The sequence below is a fragment of the Falco biarmicus genome, chromosome 1, assembly GCF_023638135.1.
Source record: "Falco biarmicus isolate bFalBia1 chromosome 1, bFalBia1.pri, whole genome shotgun sequence".
Classification (NCBI taxonomy): domain Eukaryota; kingdom Metazoa; phylum Chordata; class Aves; order Falconiformes; family Falconidae; genus Falco; species Falco biarmicus.
Window position 1 is genome coordinate 79,379,862 of NC_079288.1, and position 22,851 is coordinate 79,402,712.

The following is a 22,851-nucleotide window of genomic DNA, read 5'->3' on the forward strand; positions in this document are numbered from 1 at the left end:
GATTGAAAACTTAAAGTAACTTCCCTGGAACATGTTTTATCTGCCCTCCAGTATTTGTCGTGCTTTGGGTGGCACCTGAGGCCTTGAGAAATTTCTCCGATCACTTCCTTCTCTAAATTCCTTACCACCTCTCAGGCAATTTGCTACAAATTCCTAGAGATTTCTCTAAACCAGATTAGGTGTCATGGAAATTAAGCTCTGACACCAGCACATTCCTTTCACCACCATGTCTGACTCTAATGCTTCCATCTGGTGAACAGCCTGCTAGTCGGCACTGTCGCACAGCATCCTGATTTCTGGCGAGGGTACTACACCGATGGCAAACAAAACAGCCGAAAGGACACATTCCCTGTTTCCTGCAAAGGTGTCCCTTCTCCCTGATGGCAGATGGATATCCGATGTTTCTCCTTTGAGGCCCATGGTACAGCTTCAGTTTCTCCACCTCCACTCTTTTAGGCTTCAGTTTCACCAACATTCGTTATGGTTTTTCATATAGACTTCAGCACAATTTGGTATACTTTGATCTTTTCCCCAGACCTTCCTATGCAATTTCACTCCAGTCCTCGGTAGTCTGTTTCTAAATCGTATTTTATGTTCTTAAAGGACACCTAGCAGTCAAGAGAAGGAGAATTATTCATAAGCAGTCATCCTTGTTCAACCCTTACATAATTGATCATAGCTTTGATCATAGAAACAGTGTTTCATTTTCTTCCTTCTATGTTTTATACCTATGTAAAGACAACCCACTCAGAAATATCTTTCTTTTAACCTACTTTTTAGTCTGCTTTGTATGCTGCCGTGTAGACTGTTTAATCTTTTTACTGGAATACGTTTGCCGACACTGACAGCTACTTCAGAAATAATGCATAAAAGACTTCTAGGCTGGTATTGCAAAATAGATGACATCTCACCGCAGCATTAAGGAATTTTTATATTAAAAGTCCTTAAAAAAATCCCATGTGATGGAGGTCACCTAGAATAGGAAATACAAACTTTACCAGTAAATAACATGGGGAAAATTATGCCTTTTTCACTTGTAGATCCTGTGCAAGGGGTCCCCAGGACATATAAAGGTATGAGTATGGCATATGCAAGCAGTAAGGGTGCTACAAAGTGGTTTGATTTGCAGCACAGAGAATATATTTACACAGACAATGTGCTACTTTATAGAAATTTCAGAGGTGGCTCTGAACAAACTGGTTCACAAAGCAGAAGCAGAGTGACTACATTAGCATTGCTTTCCATCTGGGCTAATTAGTCCAGCTAATAGGCTAAATCAGCTACATCTCTTCACATGGCTTTGTTACTAAGCTTGCTTTCCAAGAGCCAGCTCTGATAACACCACTTGAAAATCTGTTGCACCACAAAGGCATATATTTACTGCTGCACATCAAGTCTCCATAAGGTGCAGAGTGACTATAAAGATAAACCCTTTTATTGGAGGGAATACAGCATAGAGGCCTGGGTTCCTGCTGCAGGAGGATGGCACATTTTAGATGCAGTGTCATACAGTGACATACATGGAGAAACCCATAGGCAGAAATTGCAGTCCAGGTGTCTGGTTCCTGTTCCCAGCATCTTCTCTCATAAGTATCTATACAACAGGGGTTTTTATCATCCCAGACACACACACACACACACAAAAAAATAATACTTGAATGAACCTAGATTTCCCACAGTGTCACTGGGAGCGCTGCCACCACCGCTACTGGAAAAGAAAATACTGGAAAGAAAACTTCTAGGTGTCTGATTTCAGAGAAGGTCATCAGGTTCTACATGGAAGAAGTTGTGTCCCAGTAATACTGATTGTGGTGGCCAAGGCCAAGGTCTGTTTCAGGACACGTGCCTGTTGGCTAACATGAGCAGTTTGTGCATCCCTAGAACCATGAACTTACTCTTTGCCTCCTGCTCACCATCGGAGAGGTGCTGAGCCTGCCAGTGAAAATATCTCCTACGGTCTGGCACTGGGCAATCCTTTGCCTCAGGCTGACCTCGGCAAATCCTTCCCAAGATTTCCAAACTTGCAATATCAAACAGACTGTCCTTGAAAGCTGGGAATTCACAAGGACACCTGGGGTTCAGATGAGTTTTCTCCTCACCTTGCCACATGCCAGAGGTCTTTCTCATTACCATTAGCTGCTGGAGAGATGCTTCTGCTGACCTCTGCAGCAACACCTTTCAAACTGGCCTGCTCAGTTCCTGCGGACAATATTCTCTTACCCTCTGGGTATTTCAGACCAGCATAAGGGAAGCTGAAAACTTCCAGGGGTGTTCCAGTGTTAAAGATCACCACATCTTTACAATGAAAATGAAGATTAGGCAGCAACTTTGAAACCACCCTTGTCTCCAGAGAGATATAAAGAAATGGGTAGTTAAAATATATACTTTTATTTTCTGAGCCAGACACAAAAAAAACCCACCAAAAGTTGGTAAAATATTAGTGAAGAAACAAAAAATTACTTGTATGAATTCCTCGACCTCCATGGTTGGGAACTCTGCTGTCCTTTACATTTCACACTGGAGGATACACTCCTCAGAAAGAACCACAATGGTATCTGTTGCAACCAGCCTCTTGTGCAGACTCTTTCATGAGTACCCTTCCCACGCAATTTATCTCTGCAAAACTTCTTCTAATCCTTTTTGAAAGGTATTTTGACACGCCTTCTACAAGCCCATCGGTAGCATTGCCCTGGAGGTGCAAGCATGACTTTGGCAAAGGGCTGCCATCTCCTGCCCACAGTGGCCGCGTGAAGTCAGGTCTCCCCATCTGGTAGCAGGACATGCAAGGAAAGGAATGGAAGTGGGGCCAATTGCATCTCTTCCGACGCAACAAGTAAAGACTTCCCATTCTTATCTCTTAGCCAGCACTATGCACCACCACTTTCATAAGTAATCCTGTACCTACACTTGCCAAAGGTTTATGAATTAGCTTCATGCACTGAAACTTATATTTTATGCCTATAGATAACACAAGAAATGATACAAATATATAAATGGAATTAAAGTACATGCTAATTATTGGCTTTTTTTACTGAGACCAGACCAAATGATAATCTGCTGTTTGCAACGATAATGTTTGGAGGAAACAAATCCCCAAAGTTTTTCTTTAAGGGATTTTGCAAGAACTCTCTGCCTGCAGGGGTCTCCGATTTCACACAGAAGTTAGTATCACAGATAAAGGACAATGAGATACTTCTATCAAGAAGAAATGGTTCAGCCCTTGGAGCTTTTGAGAGCTTTCTGCCTGTTGAAAATACCACAAAATAACATGCATCGAGGCCAGGACATTCCCCCACCTCTGAGATAAGCAGTTGTAATTCTGTGTTTTCTAATAAGACTGGAGGTAACATGGCTGCTCTACCAAGAAAAGTGCCTGTCCCTTGCATAGCAGCGTCTGACTTGATAGAAACCAAGAAATATTTCGGTCACTACTACCTTTCACATCCACTGTAGCTGTCAGTGAAATAAGTTTCCACAGCAAAGCGCTGGTCCCCTGACCTATGTGTGCTATCTGGTGACACCAGCAACATGCCGAGACCACCTTCACACCTTTGAGCTGATATAGCAGCTCAAAGCCCATAGGAGCTGTGACTCAAAACCAAGACCCCTTGGAAATCAAAAGACAGAAAATTGGAGTAAATGTATGAGGAAAAGCAGCGGAGAGAATAATTCAGAACTATATATTGGTGACCAGGAATGACTAACCCACCTGGTGATCAGGTATGAAATGTCATATCATTTCCATTGACACAAGACCATGAAATGTCAAGCCACATATTGACTGCACAGGTTGGGGGCCCAAAGGAACCAGACTGAATGAACAGCAACCTTTCCTGAAATAACCAGAATTATCACCATGAAATGGGGGAAATTTACTCAGTCTATTGTCAAACTATCTAAAAGAGCAAGACATTGGGAAATGCCTTCAACAGTTAGGGAGAAAAAAGAAAAAAAAATAAAAGAAAGATGAAGGAGGCTGGAGACAAACAGATCTTTGTTCTAGCTGCTTAGGGACAGGACTTGAGTGGCATTAGAAATTGTATTATCCTCATCTCTTAACAAATGAACCCTTCAGGTTATGCTTCAAGAGCATAGGCTGGGCAGTATTTCAGTATGTGCTCTGTTGGCAGAGGCTTTGTCCAAAGTGTCAATCCAATGCTTCTCAGAAGGCACTGCTATCATAGAAAAAATAGGCAAAAGGAAAAACTCAAGACCAACCCACATAAAAACTCCTCACACACAAGAGTGACAGGAAAGCCTGACTAAAGATGTACCTCATAAAATTATTTAGAGCAACTGAGGCTGAGGTCAGCGGCATTATTCCACACTTCCACCATCCCAGCTGTGGTAGGAGTTCAGCCTTCAGTCTTTGGAGAGCTGTAATACTACCTTTTTTCAAAGGGAAATCACTGAAACTCAAGCTGTAGGGTTTCACATCATGATGCAGATAGAAAGGCCAAACAAAACAAATATCAGAACAGTTATTGAGAGTCAGCAGACTTATTAATTCAAGTTTATTTTAACCCTCTTTCCTCCCAACTTATTTTTCTCTAGACAAGAACGCTTATAACCAGATTCAGACCGGCACCTTTTAATCTTACTTCTGTTTCAGCTCCAGTTGAGGCCAGTAACAATCCCTAATTATTTGGTGGCCTTGAACTGCTTCCCAGAAAAAACTCAGAGATCTTAAAAATGGGAAGTCCAGTGATCTCTCTGTAACCCACCTTCAGCTCAGACACCAGGCATTTGGGTTGGACTAGATGATCTTTAAAGGTCCCTTCCAACCCAAACTATTCTATGGTTGTCTTAGCACAGCATCTCTACTTCTCTCGACCTTCTTGGAGCTGATGGAAAGAAACTGTGGTTCTCTGCCATTGCCAACCAAGTAAACGTGTGCCTGCATGCAGACAACATAGCAATATAAGAGCACACACACACAGACACAGGTGGAAGACCACACAGGCATAATCCCACAGCCATATGCAGGGACATGCAATGGGACTCATAGTGGGAAATCAGCGCCGAGGGGTCCGGCAGGCTTTGGGGCAGGGCAGGCAGCAGCAGTCACTCCCCGTGATGTGAAAGTCAGTCTCCTCCTGCCAGGAACCAAACAGCTGGAGCCCACTTTAGGCAAATGCGGAACCCCTCCACGCCAGAAAAATCCCTGCTGAGGGCTGCGGAGGAACCACGGCGTTGCAGTGCAGGGGCAGAAACATCTGCTGCACACAGGGAGAGTCATACAGGCAGAGAAAGGTGGGGGCAGAAGGGAGGGAGGCACAGCAACACAGCAGCTTTGCTGGGCACAGGAGGTGCCAGCCAGCCCTAGGCTGAACAGGTCCCTGCTGGGAAACACAAGCCTTGGCTGAGCTGTTACCCTGAGAGGGACTTAATTTCCTTGTTGGGAATCAACATAACATAAAACCGAGGTTTCCATGTCAATTAGAGGACAAAAGTTTTTGAAGCTGCTTTGCAGGTGAGGTTTGGGTTTGGTTCAGTTCAATGCTTGACAACACTGGTTCCACTTAGTGAAATATCCCGCTGAGGCCCCAAGAGCTTTAAAGGTGCCTGGGTGCCTAAATTGACCTTGGACTAAGCCCCCAAGGTTACACAGCATGAGGCCAAACAGAACCTCATCTCACACCTTCACATACATACAAGTGAGACATTTAGTACTTTTGGAGGGACTTAAAGACATGGTAATGATGGTGGAGCAAGCAAGGATGAGTTAAGAGAGAGCTGGCTACTTCACTCTCCACGTAAGGGTAGAAGCATCCTCATGGGGAATGAGCATAGGGTAAAAGTAGATTATAATGTCAGTCCTTAATTTACTGTGTACTAGTTTTCAGTCATAAATAGTCCTTACTGCATAAAAATACATGCCATGCTAAACCACATTTTTAAACAACTGATTTACTCAAAAGAAGCACTAGATCGAGCCGCTGATGACATTTTGGACTAAGCACCCAACTTAGTCTAAAACCAGAAAACGTAGGTGTACAGTAAGTGAGCTTTGCTAATATGTTCCATTCAATTGTTATTATTGAAAAGGAAATGATCAACACCTAAAGCACTTTTCATTTCTTTCCCATATTGTTCTTCATTCTCAAAAGTGACTCGTTCAAACCATCCTCACAGCCCACACACATCCACCTTGCAAAAAGAAAAAAAAATAATAAAATGCAAGAGCCCAGATTTGACCTGTTGGCCTCACTTCTACAATTTGTAGTGACACTTTTTTATTTTTGGGCTGTGGCTTTTAAATTTGACACTAAAAATAGCAGCTACCCTCAGAGTACCGTTTGCGTAGGGGGAATGTTTTGTACACAAAACTATCTATGTCTCTTCCTCCTATCACTCACTCCGCCTACACCTCTCGTCCTCCAAGACAATTCTTAGTAAGATTAGTGAGACATAAAGCAGAAGCCCAGCTCTTGGTTAGTAGTGTTAATATGAGGAAGTTCAGTCAGGCATGTTAGCTGATAACTACTTGTTTCACATTGCAAATAACAGGATGGTACTTTACAGCAGTTAGGTCCTGTCCTGGAAATAGGTACGCAAGTGAACAGTTTATTCATTTCAATATTATCTAAATAAAAAGAGTTATACATATAGTTATACGGGAACATCCAGACTAGACCATATAGATTCTTCACCCAGTTCTCCAGCAGTGCTCAGCATTAAATACCTCTAAGGAACATGCAGCAAGCCATCAAATGGAAAATTAAAAAAAAAACTTTCCTGTAAGTGAGATTTTCATTGCTAGATACTTCTTTCATGCCCTGAAGTATTTGTGTATCTCTGGAAAAAAACCCATCCCACCTAATATCATGGCATTTGTTTTCAGCGTTGTGGATTCTGAGCACTGACTCCTGCTGCACTCCTGGCCCCAGTGAAATCCTGAGGCAGGTATGAGCACACGCACCCAAGAACACATCAGTGCGATAATTTGGCACGTCACCTGCTCTGCGCTGTTTGCCCATGCATACCATCCCCATGAATAATCATTTCCACTGCCTGCTTTATAACTCTCTTTATATCTTGAATTCTTTAGAAACAAGTAAAACTACAAAGAACATGCCAGCTGAAGCCATTCCCTTGATTGTGGCACTGTATTTTCCTTTTTTTTTTTTTTTTATGCTATGCATCCAAGGATTTAGGTAAGTTTTCTGGCTGATGCTGCACACTGATAGCGTTTTCCATAGTCAGCCTAGAGTTACATCTGGAGTTAATTAGTAAGTGATGACAGTGACTATAGGAACTAATGGGATAAATTAATAGTTTAAATTGTTCCTTTACCTGTGATAACCTGAAAATGTCTTTGGCCATTGCAGAGCCCATTCATCTTGATGAGCTCGGTTCCTCCACAGTTTTCCCCAGCACTCAGAATCCTGTTTAATCTAAATGATGTATTTTTGCCATTTTATTTAATGTTTCTTTTCCTAAGCTGATGCAAAAGAGAAAGCTAAAGAGAAAGCTGATTCCTCTGAGCTGTATTGCACCTGGAGGCACCAAGAGGACCTTGCCTGCTCTCCTTTATGATCTCCCAGCACACCTGAAACTTAGGGGCATTCTGCTGTGCCCTGTTTCCCCAGGGGAAGCATCTCTTACTGGCAAGAGGCATTAGCTAAGCACCTCAAAAAATTTCTCCATGAAAGGAAACTCTCAGGATAGCTCTTCTGATCCACCAGAGATCAGGTAAGGAGCTATTTCAGAAACGGCTCATTGCTTCTAGTTGGATACCACTTATTGGTAGCAGAAAAAAAGTTGTGGGTTTTTTCCAGTATCTTTGGTTCTACGTGAAATACAAATCAGGTGAAGTTCACAGCAAAAGAACAAGGACTGATGTCTTGGGGGAATGCAATATTTCACATTCATACTGAAGAGAGTATTTTTACCCTTTCATTCTCTCCCTTAAACAAAAAAAAAAAAACCAAAAAAAACCAAAAAAAAAAAGAAAGAAAACCACCAACAACAATCCCTGTCACTGTTTTTCATTTTGCTGGAGGTCAAAGAGCTTGAATTTTCTTTTTAACCTGCTCGTGTATTCTGAAACACCCTCCATGTCATTCTTTGATCCCCAAGAAATGTGAATTCATGTGAATGTTACTTCTAGTTAGGAAGAATAAGAACTGGTTCTCCAATATCTGTTCAAAATCGTCGATGAAGGATATGGATTACCAGAAGGGATAAAACTGACACATTTCACTCTTGAGAAAAACCATGCAACTTTACTACTCCGCATATGAAAGCTCCTATTGTCTGTTCAAAATCAGTGCTATTTTGAAAAAGAGCATCCAAGCTGTATACCAAAGTGTCCATGTGTGTCGTATGCAAAATTAAACACTGCCCTTGCACATTAAACTGCACTTTTTTTGGTATTGGAAACAGGACCCACTGTTTCTAAAGCTGTTCGTTTTGAATTTTTCAGATATAAAGGCTCTCAGCTGAGGTTTCAGCAGCTGCCAGCTGCTGTCATTACACACAGACCATAAAGGGAACCTGCTGCTATGTGTATATTCTGGGTAATGGCCAAGCCTGGTACAGATACTTCCCCCCGAACATGCTAGCCCTATGTCCTTGTGCCCCCACATGTTCAGAGGGAGCTCAGCTCCTCAGGAACAAGGTACTGATGTAAATGCATTGATTTATCTAGCTGGGCCTTGAAGCAGTATTACTGAATGTAGCTGCTCCATGTGAGCAAACAAAATCTGCTGTAATTGTGCTGGCTCCGCATAATGCTTCTTAGTTTAAGATCATTATTTCAGCCATTTAACTATATCAACAGTTGGGCTGGCAAGAGTCACAGTTAGGATAAGACAAGGGTTTAAGGTTCAGGTTAATGTAGGGTAAAGGGTGGATGTAGAAGGCTTTACTAAGGTAATGTTGGAGCTTGTGCTAATGTGACATGCCTATATAATTTTAGGTCTTCATCTTATAGAAGCTTATACCTTAAGATTAATGCTAAGATTTTTGTTAGGAAAAAGTTTAGGCCAGCAGAGTCTGATGAAGAAAGACCAGTACTGGACTGAGAAGAAGGCTTTGCTAAATTTAGGGTTGGTACCAAGAGATGCATGAATCCAACATCAGTGGAAATCCTTCCTTAACTTTAACACAGTGGGCCCTTGCAGCCTCATAAAAAAGAAAGAGGCTACAACCATGATCAAACCTTGCAACCCTTGCCAGATCCAGAACTAAATAAAACTCATTGACCTTGCTTGCCTGTGTCCTCTTCCATCACCCAAACCTCAAGCCCAACTCTCTTCCAGCAGACCCAACCACCCTCAGCCATTCCCAGACCCAAATCTGGTTCAGGTTGTCAGTCTGGGTGGGAAATTTAACTTCAGAATATGCTTTTGTCCCATCCTGAAGTACCTGAACCACCCTTGTAATCCAAAACCCAATTTAAGTTAGTCCTAAATTTAACCTTACTGGTTCCTGCCATTCCCAGATCCCAGTGTTAAGAAGGGCTGATAGAACAGACATGGCCTGGTATCTGAAAGTTGTTGGTAAGCTAGTTTAGGATTGGTGTTAAAATTACGGTTTTGGGCAGCAAAGACCAAGGACTTCGGTTTGTGGCTGTTTCCAGCAGAAATCTGGCTTGCATCAACATGGGCCACATCAATGATTTCAGATCTGGACTGGAAGAGGTCATTAGATTCCAACAGGCTGAAGAGACGACAGCTGCTGGAGTATCTCTTCTTCCAAAATCAGGCAGCAAGGCCAGAAGTCATGGGTCTATGTGTTTCTGGCCATGAACATTAAAGGCTTCTGTGGTATTTGGTATACTCACTTAAATAAACTAACATCACGGTGAGACAACCTAGGAATAAAATCTAAGTGACAGAATACTTCTTTTTAATAATGACAATATTATATTTTGAATTACTTAGAAAAACACAAAGGTTATGAAGTCCAGGCCTCAAAACCTGGGAAACGTAAATTAAACTTAATTGATTAAATTCATTAAGTGCATGCATGCAAGTACATTACAACCCAGCCTTTAACTGCATGACAGCATAGTGGATTTGCTTGTGTTATTGAATGCATTGGGTGAATATTCTCCTTAGTATGAGAAGAAACGTGCCAGGGCTGGGTAGTTAATGATGGTATAATTAGTAGGGTCCCTACCTTACTTAGATGCTGAAAAAATTGTAAAATGTCCAGTGAATGAGGAAAATTATTCCAGAAAGGAGAAATAAAAACATCTCAATTAAAGAAAATAGAGAATTTGAGCATGCAAAACACTGTGCTGACTTATGCTAAAAAAGTACTTTAAAATTATCCGAATTGTTAAACCAAAATGATGGTCATCTGACACTTAATATTTCCAGATTAGAGAGTTTAGCTGTAAGGTTGAAGATAAAAACACTACCTGAATTCACAAGAGTGTTACGAAGATAATTAATTTTAATTGGTGAATTCAGATTAATTCAGATATCGTCAAGACAGAAGCACAAGAGTGCCTGCAAAGAAATACATCAGTATTAAGCCGGATATATTAAAACTGTTTGCAAGAGGAGTATTGGAAGAAATACTGACAAAAGTACACACTCTCATCTTATGGGGAAAAATAGCATGTACGAAAAGAATTTTAAAACCCCACCTACATGCTTTTGTGCAGGTATTCTGATATTAAAAAAAAAAAACAAAAAAAAAAAACCTGACAAAATTGTTCCAGGAAACATGTAAAGGACATTAAAAAAAAAAGAATCCAGATGTCAAGGTTAGCAACCAATCACTCAAGCTCAACGGGAAGAAAATCAAAAGTAAAAATAAACCATTGAGACTACTTGCGTGCTTAAAATAAGACAAGTTCATTTTTTCTGCGCTGAATTTGGACCTGAATGAGGACTCAGTGGAAATAACAGAGGCTATTGCACATTCTTACACCATAGTGACATCAGCACATATGCTGACGAGACGCTTCAGTGCCCGGCACTAGTAGGTTGGTGTGCGTCACCTAACCCACTGGCCTGGGTCAATGCACTCCTGAAGTCATAAGCACTCTTGGTCACAATCCTTTCCGAAGTTATTTTCTATGCAAAACGATCAAACAGGCACTTCAGTCATTCACATGAATGTGCTTCATCAGTAACACCTATAAGAACAAGACCAGAAGCTACTATGTTCAATTTAAGTATGATTTAATTTCACTGCTTTGTTGGGAGGCCAATACCACATTCATTGTCCCTACTCTTGAAAGTAGTTGATGTAAGGACTAATTAATGTGTGCTATATAATTCTGCTCAAACTGAGAAAAATATGTAATAAAACTGAACTCCTGGGGGGTTTATGACTATGATTTGCTCACTCGGGACTTTCATTAAATAATTAAAAAAACCTACAGAATGTGTTGGATAACAAACCAGACTTTAAGGAAGTGCAGGGTCTGCAAAGCACAGCATCGAGCATGGGCAATAGTTGTGAAAAAATGTAGGGAGGGAGAGAGAGGTGGCTTTCCAGCTGGGCCCAGAAATTGGGGCGGTTGGGAGTATATTAGGAATTTTTATTTTCTATTTGTTACAAAGCAAAGCAAATGGATAATTACATAAATACTACATGTATCAGTGGGAAAAAACGTATTTTGTATGTTGAGTTACTGTGATGAAATATGTTTTAGATATAGACACCTTCTTCATCCTTCCAGACTACTGTAAGGATGAGAATTGCATGCAGTCCGTGGAAAATTCTTTACTATAAACCTTACAGAGGTGGCTCCATAACCTCATACAGAAAATGCTCTTGTAATTCTGACACGTGAGAACATTCCCAGGCAAAAAGCAATAGAAATTTAGTATAGGGAAAAATTGCTGAATTTTGTCCCCTGGAGTAAGTAAAGTTGCTTGAGTCCTACCTAATACACAGATTTGATAGTTCTGACTCAGAAAATTGGAAGTAACTTTCAGCAGCAAATCCACCCTACTATGTTCAAGCATAAGGTTCTTGAACTCTGTTTCACAATGCACTGAGCTGAATTAAAATTGAAAAATCAACATGTATGACAAGCAAACCCTGTAACTCTGTATTATTAGTAGTACTAGTAATAGTATTAGCGTAGTGAACCCCAGAGAACCTCACCTATAAACTTAGATGACATTATTCTAGATGCTGTAGAATCAAAAATAATGATTTCTGTGCCAAAGAGTTCCTGTGCAATCATAACATAAAAAACAGCAGTAGGATAAAGAGAGGAAATACAAGAAAATAAATAGGTAATTGGTGCAACAGCATTATCGTGCCAGCTTATTGACTTGTCTGCTCCTGGGGGGAGGCAACATAGAAAAGGAATGTTAATGGCAAACCAGCAGGAAGATGACAATGTATCTTGGTAAGCAATTAGAAGATGCAAAAATGATAGTCTAGACAAAAGCCACTGAGAAATCTAATGAGTAGCCAAAGGAAGCATCACAGGTCAGTTCAAAGCAAGAGTTAGTTACTCATTTTTCCCTGCCTTTAACTTGTAACGTGACTCCAGACAAAGGTCAGGATTTCCAGAAGTAGGTTCAGTGGCTCAGTTTTTCAGATGTCTAGTTAGAGACCCTTTAGAAACACCTGACTTTCAGAAAGCACGTATCTCACCTGCTTTGGAAACCAGGTCTCTTTAGGCGGCTTATGTTGGACACCAGCAAACTCAGCTATTTGCCCCAAAATCTCAAGCCATTTCTGATATTCTTGGCCTATATAACACTGTAATATTCTTATCCTTAAAAAGGAAATAAAAACGCTTAGCTGAGTTGACTGACTCACTGCACTAGCTACTTGAATACATGAAGTCATGGATGAAAGGCTACCAAAATGTGAATAACCATGAATGTCTGTTAACCAGTGACTGAAAACAGCTGGTGTACGCCTCGAAACAGTTACACTGGAAAAGGTAATTAATACAGTAAGAGTACACCAGATATATAGATATATAGGTAAATAAGGCCAATGCCATCTAGAATATCAGGGACAAACAAAAGTGAGTCCAAAGATCACACGTAGTAAACTTGCAAGCCATCTCTGAGATTTTGAATCTGTTTATCCCATAAAGTAAAATATATTATTTCCCAGGGTATCAGACAAGAACAGAACTGCAATTTTCCAGTTGTATCAGGAGACCAATATAGGTGAGAAGATTCAGTTTTTATAGATCCTTCTGTCCTAGGGAGCCAGTGCCATATGAACATCAAAGAAACTCTTTTCTATGCTATTTCTCTATCCTGCTTTCAAACTACATGCTAGAGAAGATTGCTGCACATTAACTATGTTTCTCATATGAGTAATAATGGACTAATCATGCAAATTTACAACATTACCAAAGCAATCACAGCTAAATTATAAGCAAAGTCTGTTCTATTAATGACTATGACTCAGAACAATTCCACCATCTCTTCTGCTGTGAGAGCAGCTTACACAGTCTAACAACTAGGCGCCCTTGTAATCTGTCCACGAACTGAAATCTTCAGACCTCAAAGGTGCCTCTGCTGCCACGTCCACCTGATGGGGAGACTAAGTCCCCAACTCATCCCTGAGACCTCCAGCTCAGGAAGGACCTGCCATCCTGAAAAAACAAATGGATGATACTTAGCAGAGCATCTCCCATCACATTGCAGCTCTTGAGACATACAAGAGTGCAGTGCTGCCCCACAGGTCCTCTGTGATGTGCCTCAGAGCCTTGCATTGCAAGAACAGGCAACTCTTGGGGCTGGAGGAATTGTTTCACTTTGTTGAACTCCACACGGTATTTTTCCACCACATTTTACAAGATTTGTAAACCACACATTCTCATGTCAATAAACACTTGCATTTCTTCAACACCACAAATTCTAGTCTTTTTTACAAGCATTAGGGAATACATTTTCACAGCAAGTAATGCTTATAGGAGAAGATTGGTACAAAGGGACATGAAAAATAAAGATCATTAACTGCACTCCATGAACTTGTTGCTGTTCTATCTCAGGAATTTCCTTGGCTTGTGCCTGGAATGACATTTACTTGAATTACTCTAGAAAGAGAGAGAGATGACGCATCAAATGGCTGATTGACTCACTCGTAGCCAAAGTGATTCAGTAAGAGGTCAGCCTTGTACCATACATAGGCAACATTAAGGCTCCATCCTACCGTTAATGAGGTCAACATCAAAAGTCCCATGGACTTCAAAGTGTCAGGGAGGAAGCTTTTACTCCGGAATGTTTAGCAATGTCTCACAAGATATCCAAACAGCTCAGCTACCAAAAGACAACTCCGCCGTAATCATTAATAACATACATGCTTATAATTTAATTTTACTGCAAGGCTACAGCTGTTGAAATTTTGGCCGTGGAGCTAGCTATATGTGGTGGAACATAGTAAGAGGTCCAAAAGGTGCTGGTATTCTGCAGAAGGAGCTATAAAATGCCAAAGCAATGAAATAAATTTATCTACTGACTTTATTTCATATAGTAGCACATTAAAACAAAGGGATTAGAAGGTTTGAAAAGAACATTCTGTAACATGGATTATTTTTTTCATCAGCTATTTTTGCCTCTTTCTGCTGCTTGTGTAACATATTGCATGAATCTGAGCACAGATTGTACTTGCATCCCTGCGGCAGAATTGACTTGATCATTATCTACAAGATGGGGCACCTGCACTGATTATTAAGTCTAGCTGCAAGGTCTGAAATCATTAATTAAAACATGGGTGAGATTAAGGAAAACACCAGCAATTGCATCACCATCTCTAGGAATGAAGGCTTAGTTCTCGGTGCTGCGAACTGGGGCTTTACCACCCCTATCGCAGGAGGTTAGGGAGCACTGGGAACGGAACACGGGTGAGGGTAGCCCTCTCACCCGTCCTGCCAGCCAGCCCGCAGTTACCGGGGAAAGCTGCCGGGCCAGCCACCGGCCTTGGAAAACTGCACAGCCGACCCGAGACGCGTTTTCCGAGGCAATTGCACCACCTGCGGGCGGCGCAGGGAGGGCGCAGGGAGGGCGCAGGGAGGGCGCAGCCCCTGCTCTCGCTGTGCTGGGTGTGCGACGTTGGCAGCACTGGAAGCAGCAGGCTGGGTTAGGGCTGTTCATTCCCTCCTAGCCTTAGAAATCCTCCTGTCTCCCTCTTAGCCGTATCACACATAATTCCCTTCTCCTTTCCCCCTGCACCCGATTTCCATGGATAATACTTCCACCATCCTTTTGTTCTTCTCACTCAGCTGCTTCCCAGCCCTTCAGGCCTGGTCCCCATTCCTCTGCATCCAGTTCAGGGCCCTCTTTCCTTCCCAGCCTCGTCCTGCACATCCCACCAAGGAGCTGGGGGACCACAGGGGTACTTCTCAAGGTCCCAAAAGGGTGAGAACACCTCATTCAGCAAAACCACCATTTATCAGTTTAGCTAATAAAAAAATCAGCTTTGTTTGCTGAACCAGTAAATAGCAAATTGATGATTGAGTAACACCTGTAGACTGGTGACTGATAATTAGATTAAATTAAACAATTACATTGTATTACATTACTCAACGCATCAGCTGGGCATGTTCATGCTCAGGATAAAGCCCTTCTGAGTTTAACATGACAACTCAATTTTCTTCTCTCAGAGTATGGAAGAGGAGCTCAAGCCTTGCTTTACCTAACAAGCTCCCGTATTCCCATCTTTGTCTATAGTTTTTCTTCACCTTTACTGCTTTCAATAAATGCAAATGCTAGTCTGTAATTGAAAACATGTCTATCGTGAGCTCTATTTGGATCAGTATACATTGTGTATGAGTGTCTGAGAGGGATGAACTAAGAGAAACAAGTGATTTTTCTCCTTTTTTTGAGGGGACCAATCTTTGATGTCTTTTGATGTAGGGAATAAAACTCTTACCAAATCAATGTGGTATCTTCCCTATACCCCTCAGTTGTTGTCCTATTTGCTCTTTGTCCTGGCCAGAGCAGGACTGGCCTTAGCTCCCATCTGCTTCCTTCTTTTTTCCTTCTTTCCTTTTGGAAGAACTGAGCAATGAATGGCTCTTCCTCCTTTTCAGTTGCTTCCAACAAGCATCCACACTGTTAAATTCGAAGAAGACCTTCTATATAAAAGCTCTGGAAGGAAAAAAGGAAGATGTGGTCTGACTGCTTCTATCATGTCACTAACATTAAAATAAAAAAGGACCCGCTGCCTGAGGAATCATACCAGTTACCAGAAGAAAGGAATTCTTTGGAAATAAAACTTTAGAAGCCAGAAGGAAGTTGTGCAACTGTCAGTGGTGAAGGCAGCAGTTCTCATAACACAGCAACAAGCTACAGACGTGTCCTGAGTAATAACATCTCATCAAGATGTGTCTGAAGCCCTTGTTATTACAGCCCCTGGTAACTAAGTCAAGTCCTCCAGACTGCAGACAGCCAAACTGTGTAATTACTAGGAATGCTATCACAGGTATTTTTCTTTTTATAGTGTTTAGAAGTCCTTGAAAAGGATTAACAACCCTACGAAGAGGGTAATTATTATTTTCTCTACTTGACAAACCAGGAAAATGAGATATGGAAACTTTAAGTGACATAAACAAAATGGTCCATGTTATAATTAAGAGATCAGAGTTCCTACCTTCAGGGTCAAGTTGCTGAATTACTTTATGTTTATATATTATGTACATTGGATTATTTTTGAAGATAGTTTAAAATTACTCTTGACGCCTGAATTTTCCTTCTGGTTCTGTCACTGGTCTGTTTAACAAAACGCAAAAGGCATATGTAAATCAAGCCACACCTGCCTCACACTTACGATTGCAGCCTTTAATCTGCTGATGACTAGGAAGTTTCTGAGTTCCTATGATGAAAGAAGTTTAACAGCAAATATCATTGCCATTATAGATAGTTTTATATTTATACAGATGTATGAACGTCAAGAACTGGGAAGTTTACTCAGGAGTGACAAAGCAGAAGGAAATGGGCAAGGGACTTCACAGAGTTGCTCACTCTATTGAGATATGGTAAGTGTGGGAGATATATTTCTGATTTTGCCTGGCAACAAAGCACATCCTATACTTACTGCACTACAAGATTTGAAGCAGCATCACTGAATGTTCTGTTCTATGAGCAGCGAGGGTTTTAGTTACTACATGCATTGGGAAAGATTCACACTGATCTAAATTCAGTTACACCTCTGATCACATGATAATGTGAAATTTCTGTTCTCTTTTATTCTATATAAAGTATTTAATAAATGGACTACTCTAATACATTACTGTCTTCTGTAAGACTGTGACAAATATCTGCCCTTTCGTAATTTGTTTTCTCATTTTATATCAATATATATAGTTGTGTATATAACTACATTATATAACATTACATTTGTAAAATTTTATAAAAACTTGTAAAATCCTAATACATAATACATAGTAATATATATTAGATTGTATAATTTTAATATAAGTCTCAAATGAATTTTGAGCCAACACATTCAAGACAGCTGTGAGATAAATTGCTGTCAGACAGTTATAATTCTGAATATACGATCCAAAGATCAACAGTTTCTTCATAGACAGACAGAAGTTCTGTACTAGCCTTTTTTTATCTACCATGTAATTAATCTGGCTGATACAGTCTATCTGCACCTGTACATGTTATCTTCTAATGCAGTGAAAAATGTACAGCCCTGCTTTTCATGGTCTAGAGCTCCACTGTGTCTGTGCATCCTGTGACCTGGGATTGTTCACAGAAACTCCAGGCTCCATTAACTTACTGTCACCCTGGGTAGGACTGGTGAAAGAAAAGACATCCTTCAAGCAGATCTAGGAAGAGATGTGCATTACCAAAGGCAAGGTGAAACTTGCTATGTCATGTAACTGGAATAAGCACAGCATGTTGGGGTTTTTTTTGCAAATCTGACATGTAGAGTCACATTAGCAGATGCTGAGATTAATCCCAGGATTTTACAGCATTAGCAAATGATTACTGCAAGCATTGGCTAACATCAGGCCCACATACGCTTGTGAACTTTTGAACTAGGGCAGTATGATATTTCAGTATAACCACAGCCAAAGACACATAGAATGACATGTCAGGAACCGTATGCTTGGGGTGGTGATTTCTCACCAGTCAATCACCAAGACAAGGGTAAAGAGCCACTGCGTCCTAAGAAGTGAACACCATAAGTGCAAGGTTTGTGGTGATGACTCTTTCACATTCAGGGTGGGAAGCATTGTACTGATGATTATGACTCACAAGGAACTGAAAATTTTTTGCTGTGAGTTGGCTTAATGATAATGTAAAAGTAAATATTCTGGAGACTGAAAGAGGCAACAAAAAACTCTTGAATCTCAGGTGTGAGTCTTTGACTGTGATCAGCATCTCAAGGAAGATTTCAAAGCTCTATGGACAAGGAACTCTTCTTAGCAGAGTGAAACATGAAACATCTTTTCACCAGCTTTTCTGCCCTGTAGGTAATCTGCAGTGAAAATGTAAGAACCGAGGGCTTTCCAATACTTGTCAATATCAATAGGGCCTCTAAAGGCAGTCACATTTCCTCTTGGTCTAGGACAAAAGACATGAGCAGCTTTTGGGTGGCACACAAATTGGTGGGACAGAAACTCCTGGTGCTGCATGGCCTACTGTTGCCAAAATATCTGGCTCTGCCTCATTTAGCAGCTCATCAGCACCATTCATCAGTACAGTATCATAGCAGTCATCATTCCTCAGCAGCAACAATAGAGACTTACAAGTAACTGAGTGCCTTATCCTGAGGGCTCCGCTGCCAATAAGCACGATCTCTGTCCATGCAGGAGCAGGGATTGAGCTCCTCTCTCAGAGAGAACACATAGTGCGGCTGTCTACCTGGGGACCACAGCTGTCCATGGTTACATGCAACTTAAAGTCAGAAACTCAGGATGCCACAGGAAAATCCAGTGAAAACGAGACTATTCCTTCATCATACAAAAACCCCACAAATAAGCAAGAAAAAACCAAAAAGGCTACAATAACCTCACTGCAGAGAAGCTGAAAGCAGCTGTGGGCTGAGGCACTGTGGCTGGAGAGCGCTCACATGCCACGTTCGTGGTACAAGGCAGGCTGAAGTACAGGCATTTGCTGCACGTATGCTGCGGTGGGAGCTGGTCTCCATCCCGGGTGACTGTGTGCACATACAGCCACGTTGCAAATCTGCACTCTCAGAACAGAATGCGGTGTACTGATACAAACCTTGTGGTAGTTACTGTGGTCCAAACAGAGCAACATTTTAAACTTTGTCTAAACAAGGGCCTGCGATTCATACTGACGCAGAAATCAGCCCCAGGGCTCATGTAGGTATAGGGGTATAAAAGCACCACCTAAACCAGTGGTAAAGGTGCTAAAATTTATTTCAGAGCTGCAAATAACATTGTATTAACAAAAGCATTTTTGCCTCCTTTTATGACTGTTAGTTGCTTCCACCTGGACTGTGACCAGTGTGCGGGTAAAGCTGTATTTGCAAAGCATCCCTAATGGAGGCAAGAGGAGAGAGGGGATTTCAAACTTAGCTGATCTCTTCTATCTCCCCTGTATCAGCCATCACGAAGGAAACCATTCTTAACATTGAAGCCATTACTGTTTTGTTAGTTATTATTTCAGCAAGAATATTATAAATATTTAGGCATTACAGTGCAGGCTTTCATAAAAGCAAAAAAGATATCCCTTCCAAACAGCTAGTAAATTAATGACAGTAATAAAAAAGCTTATTACAAAAGAAGGTTTTTTTACAGGGATAAAGACTAAAGAAGCACAGAAAGTGAGCGATACATGCTTGTTTAATGATTTTCTGCTTTTATATGCTTTATTCCCCTCCCACAACAGGGGCCGCAGAGCCCAGTGCACCCTCCCATGCTCTGCCGCCTGCCCCAGCGCATCACCAGAGTGCCATGAAGGCTTCGGGTACCAGGGCAGCGGTTCACTGCAGCGCCTTGGCTTCCTGAGAACTCCTGTTTTTCTAATTTAGTATTAATCTGCCAGAACAGTCAGGCAAATATGGGCAGCACCTTTAAGTCCTTGCATTGCAAAATGGACTAAATGAGGTCCTATGGAGAAACAGTGCTTTCACAGGGGGAAGCCGTAGGAACGCAGCTATCCCCTCCTTCTCTAGTATGCTCTTTGTATACAAAAAATAACAAACCCCTGTTCAGTTTGTCTTTTAGCCCTCAGATGCATGTCTCTAGCTCTCCCCAGCATCTCTTGCAATGTTTATGCAAAGCACTGTGAATATGCTAGTTGGAAGCATATTGATATATTTTCTTGGAAGGGAAGAGGCAAGTAATATCCCACTGTTAAAGGCCTTTGCTGCTTCAACGTGATACACAGCTGGGAAGGAGCAGCTGTGCTTTGTAAGAGCTAGGTAAATGCCATGAATCATATTTTGCTTTCTTTGCAACCACCATGAACAGACACAATGCAGTTGTTAACTTCTGACTTGCCGACGAGGCATGACTGGGTGGTGGAGTGGCAGGGGGGGCTGTGGGAACAGGGTTGCATCCTGAATCAAAACACTCCAGCAGCTGCACGCACCTCAGGTGAAGCCCAGTGCTGTGTCTCAGCCCACAGCACATGAAACATGAGGCTGCAGGTGCACCTCTTGCTTCCCTTCCTCCTGCCCTGCCACGCTCTGCTGTGGGGAAACCTCCATGGGTCTTTCTTCCTTCCTTCCTTCCTTCCTTCTCTCCTCCCTCCCTCCCTCCCTTCCTTCCTCCCTCCTTCCCTCTCTCCTTCCTTCCCTCCCTCCCTCCTTCCTTCCCCAGAAGATGCCTCCAGATCAGGTTGGTCTGTGGGTCTCACTCCTGCATTTTGACACTACAACCGCCCCCTAAGAAACAGCAAAATTGTAGCAACTCCAGCCCCCAGCAGAAAGAAGATGGCAAGCCAGGGGACAGAATGGTCAGTTACGGTCTTAGGCAAGGTCACAATAAACAGGAGGTTTGATGGGACCTCACTGGCACAGGACCTGCTGTGTGAGCTCCCTTCCCCTCCAGCGGCAGCTGGGCTGAAGCCAGAGACCTGCCCAGCTGCCCTTTCCGACACAGATAAGCAAGTGGTATTCATGTATTACTATGTTATCATATATTTTTTATTTATATTGCAGTCAGGTCCCGGGAGAGTGTGGGACTCTGGCAAAGAGAAGGAAAGAAAAGATCATTGGCTATTTATGAAATAAGGCTTCTGATAACAAGTAGAACAGATTAGATTAGAAGCATGGGAAATACTGGACCTGCCATTTTTTCTGTGTTGATTTTCACATGCTTTCTATTTTTCCAAATACTAGAATTATTACTTTTTCCCAAAATATCGTACTGGAATGTAAGAATAGGAGGAGCATGTGTTCATATCACTACTGTGTTGTGTGTGTGTATATATATAAGTACATTTACACATATAAGATTAGGGGTGTGTTTACATGGTGACTTCTAGTTCACAAACTTGGCATTCTTCCCCAGTAACTTTCTGCACAAGTGTGGGAAAACAATGAAGAACTTGTTATCCAAAATATGGTTATTCTAGAGAACTCTGCAGGTACTAATTTAATATATGGGCAGTTTAAGTAGCAAAGAAAATCTAGAAAACATTTTTCTGTAGAAGTACATTCAATGCTGAATAGCAATGGCTTAACTACTAATTTAAATTCCTCCTCTGCTTTTATTCAGCCTTTTCTTTATTCAGAGTTAACTGAAACATAATTTCATCTGTCTAAACAATATCAGCACAAACACCAAGTCCTCATCTTCTTGCAAAAACCTTTACTTAAAGAAAACATTCATTTTATGCTTGTGAGTAGCACAAACTGATTTCAAATGGGCCAATAATACAGAAATTGAAGCCTGTCTGTAATTTCATGAGTCATGTTCTGTAGATTTATTCAACAGGCAAAATCCCCACTGGACTGTAAAGAGGAAAGATGTTGAACAGGAGAAACAATATTTATTCAGCAAAGATAATGATTAGATAAATTCTTTCCATTAATTAATATAATTGGGTTTATGTTGTTTTACAACAGGGCAAAGGCTTGAAGAGGAGTCACAGATCCAATTTCCATTGTGCCCCGACTGTACGAGGTAAGGTAAGATTCAGCTGATAAAACAGATAAGACGGTGAAGAATCAAAGGAATGGAAGGGGATGGAAAAAGCCAGAGAATTAATTTGATGTCAAATCAGTGAATTTCAAAGTTCAAACTATCTAACCTAAGAAGAAATACATATGCGGTAAATACATAAAAAAACTAGAACGTATGAATACTTGGTGTATGTGACTCAAAGCACAGGGATTCGAGTAGCCTGAGGGACCATAAAATATCCCAAAGTCATGAAAGGTGGCATTTTTGAAGTGGGCTAGTGAACCTGCACTGAAATTTCTGTGGACACTTCAAACTTACTTTTTAATTTTACATTAACTATTCTGCTTTTAATTAAAAAACTTCCATTTTCATTTTTTCAATAAGTTAAAAAATAAAATTAATTTAATCTTACCATCATGCAAAGCAATTTTAATCCAAATTCTTGCACTCCAGCTACCTAATTTTTCTGACAATCACATCAGACTTACCATTTGCAGAGCTCTTGAGGAAATAAGCACAGAGTGATTATATGAACTAGAAGCTCACAACTAATGACACCAGAGAAAATCACATTGACAGTGACACCACACTCACCCCTGATCATATGGTACTTTTACAAGCAGTTTCAGGTCAGGGCAATCACAGCTAGAAATGACACTGATGACTGCTGTGACATACGGACATACAGTGCATGTTACATTACATCTACATAAAACGGTACCTGAAACTTCCCATGCACTTCACAACAAATCCTTCCCAGGAAAACCCAGCATAAGCGGAAGCACCCACCTGGCGGGGAAAAATGACAGAAAGACAATGAAATGTCACAGTGCAGAGTTGGGCAT

At 41.2% G+C, this 22,851-nt stretch overlaps 1 protein-coding gene across 1 annotated transcript in view; it reads right to left on the reverse strand.

Moving 5' to 3' along the window:
• The window catches only part of SH3BP2 (SH3 domain binding protein 2), a 92,786-nt gene that overhangs the window by 52,382 nt on the left and 17,553 nt on the right, over positions 1-22,851 (reverse strand). Inside the window, exon 4 of the mRNA XM_056339406.1 lies at positions 22,728-22,795. Within this exon, the coding sequence (XP_056195381.1) occupies positions 22,728-22,741 (14 nt within the window). The 5' untranslated portion in view covers positions 22,742-22,795. The remainder of the gene's footprint in view (positions 1-22,727; positions 22,796-22,851) is intronic.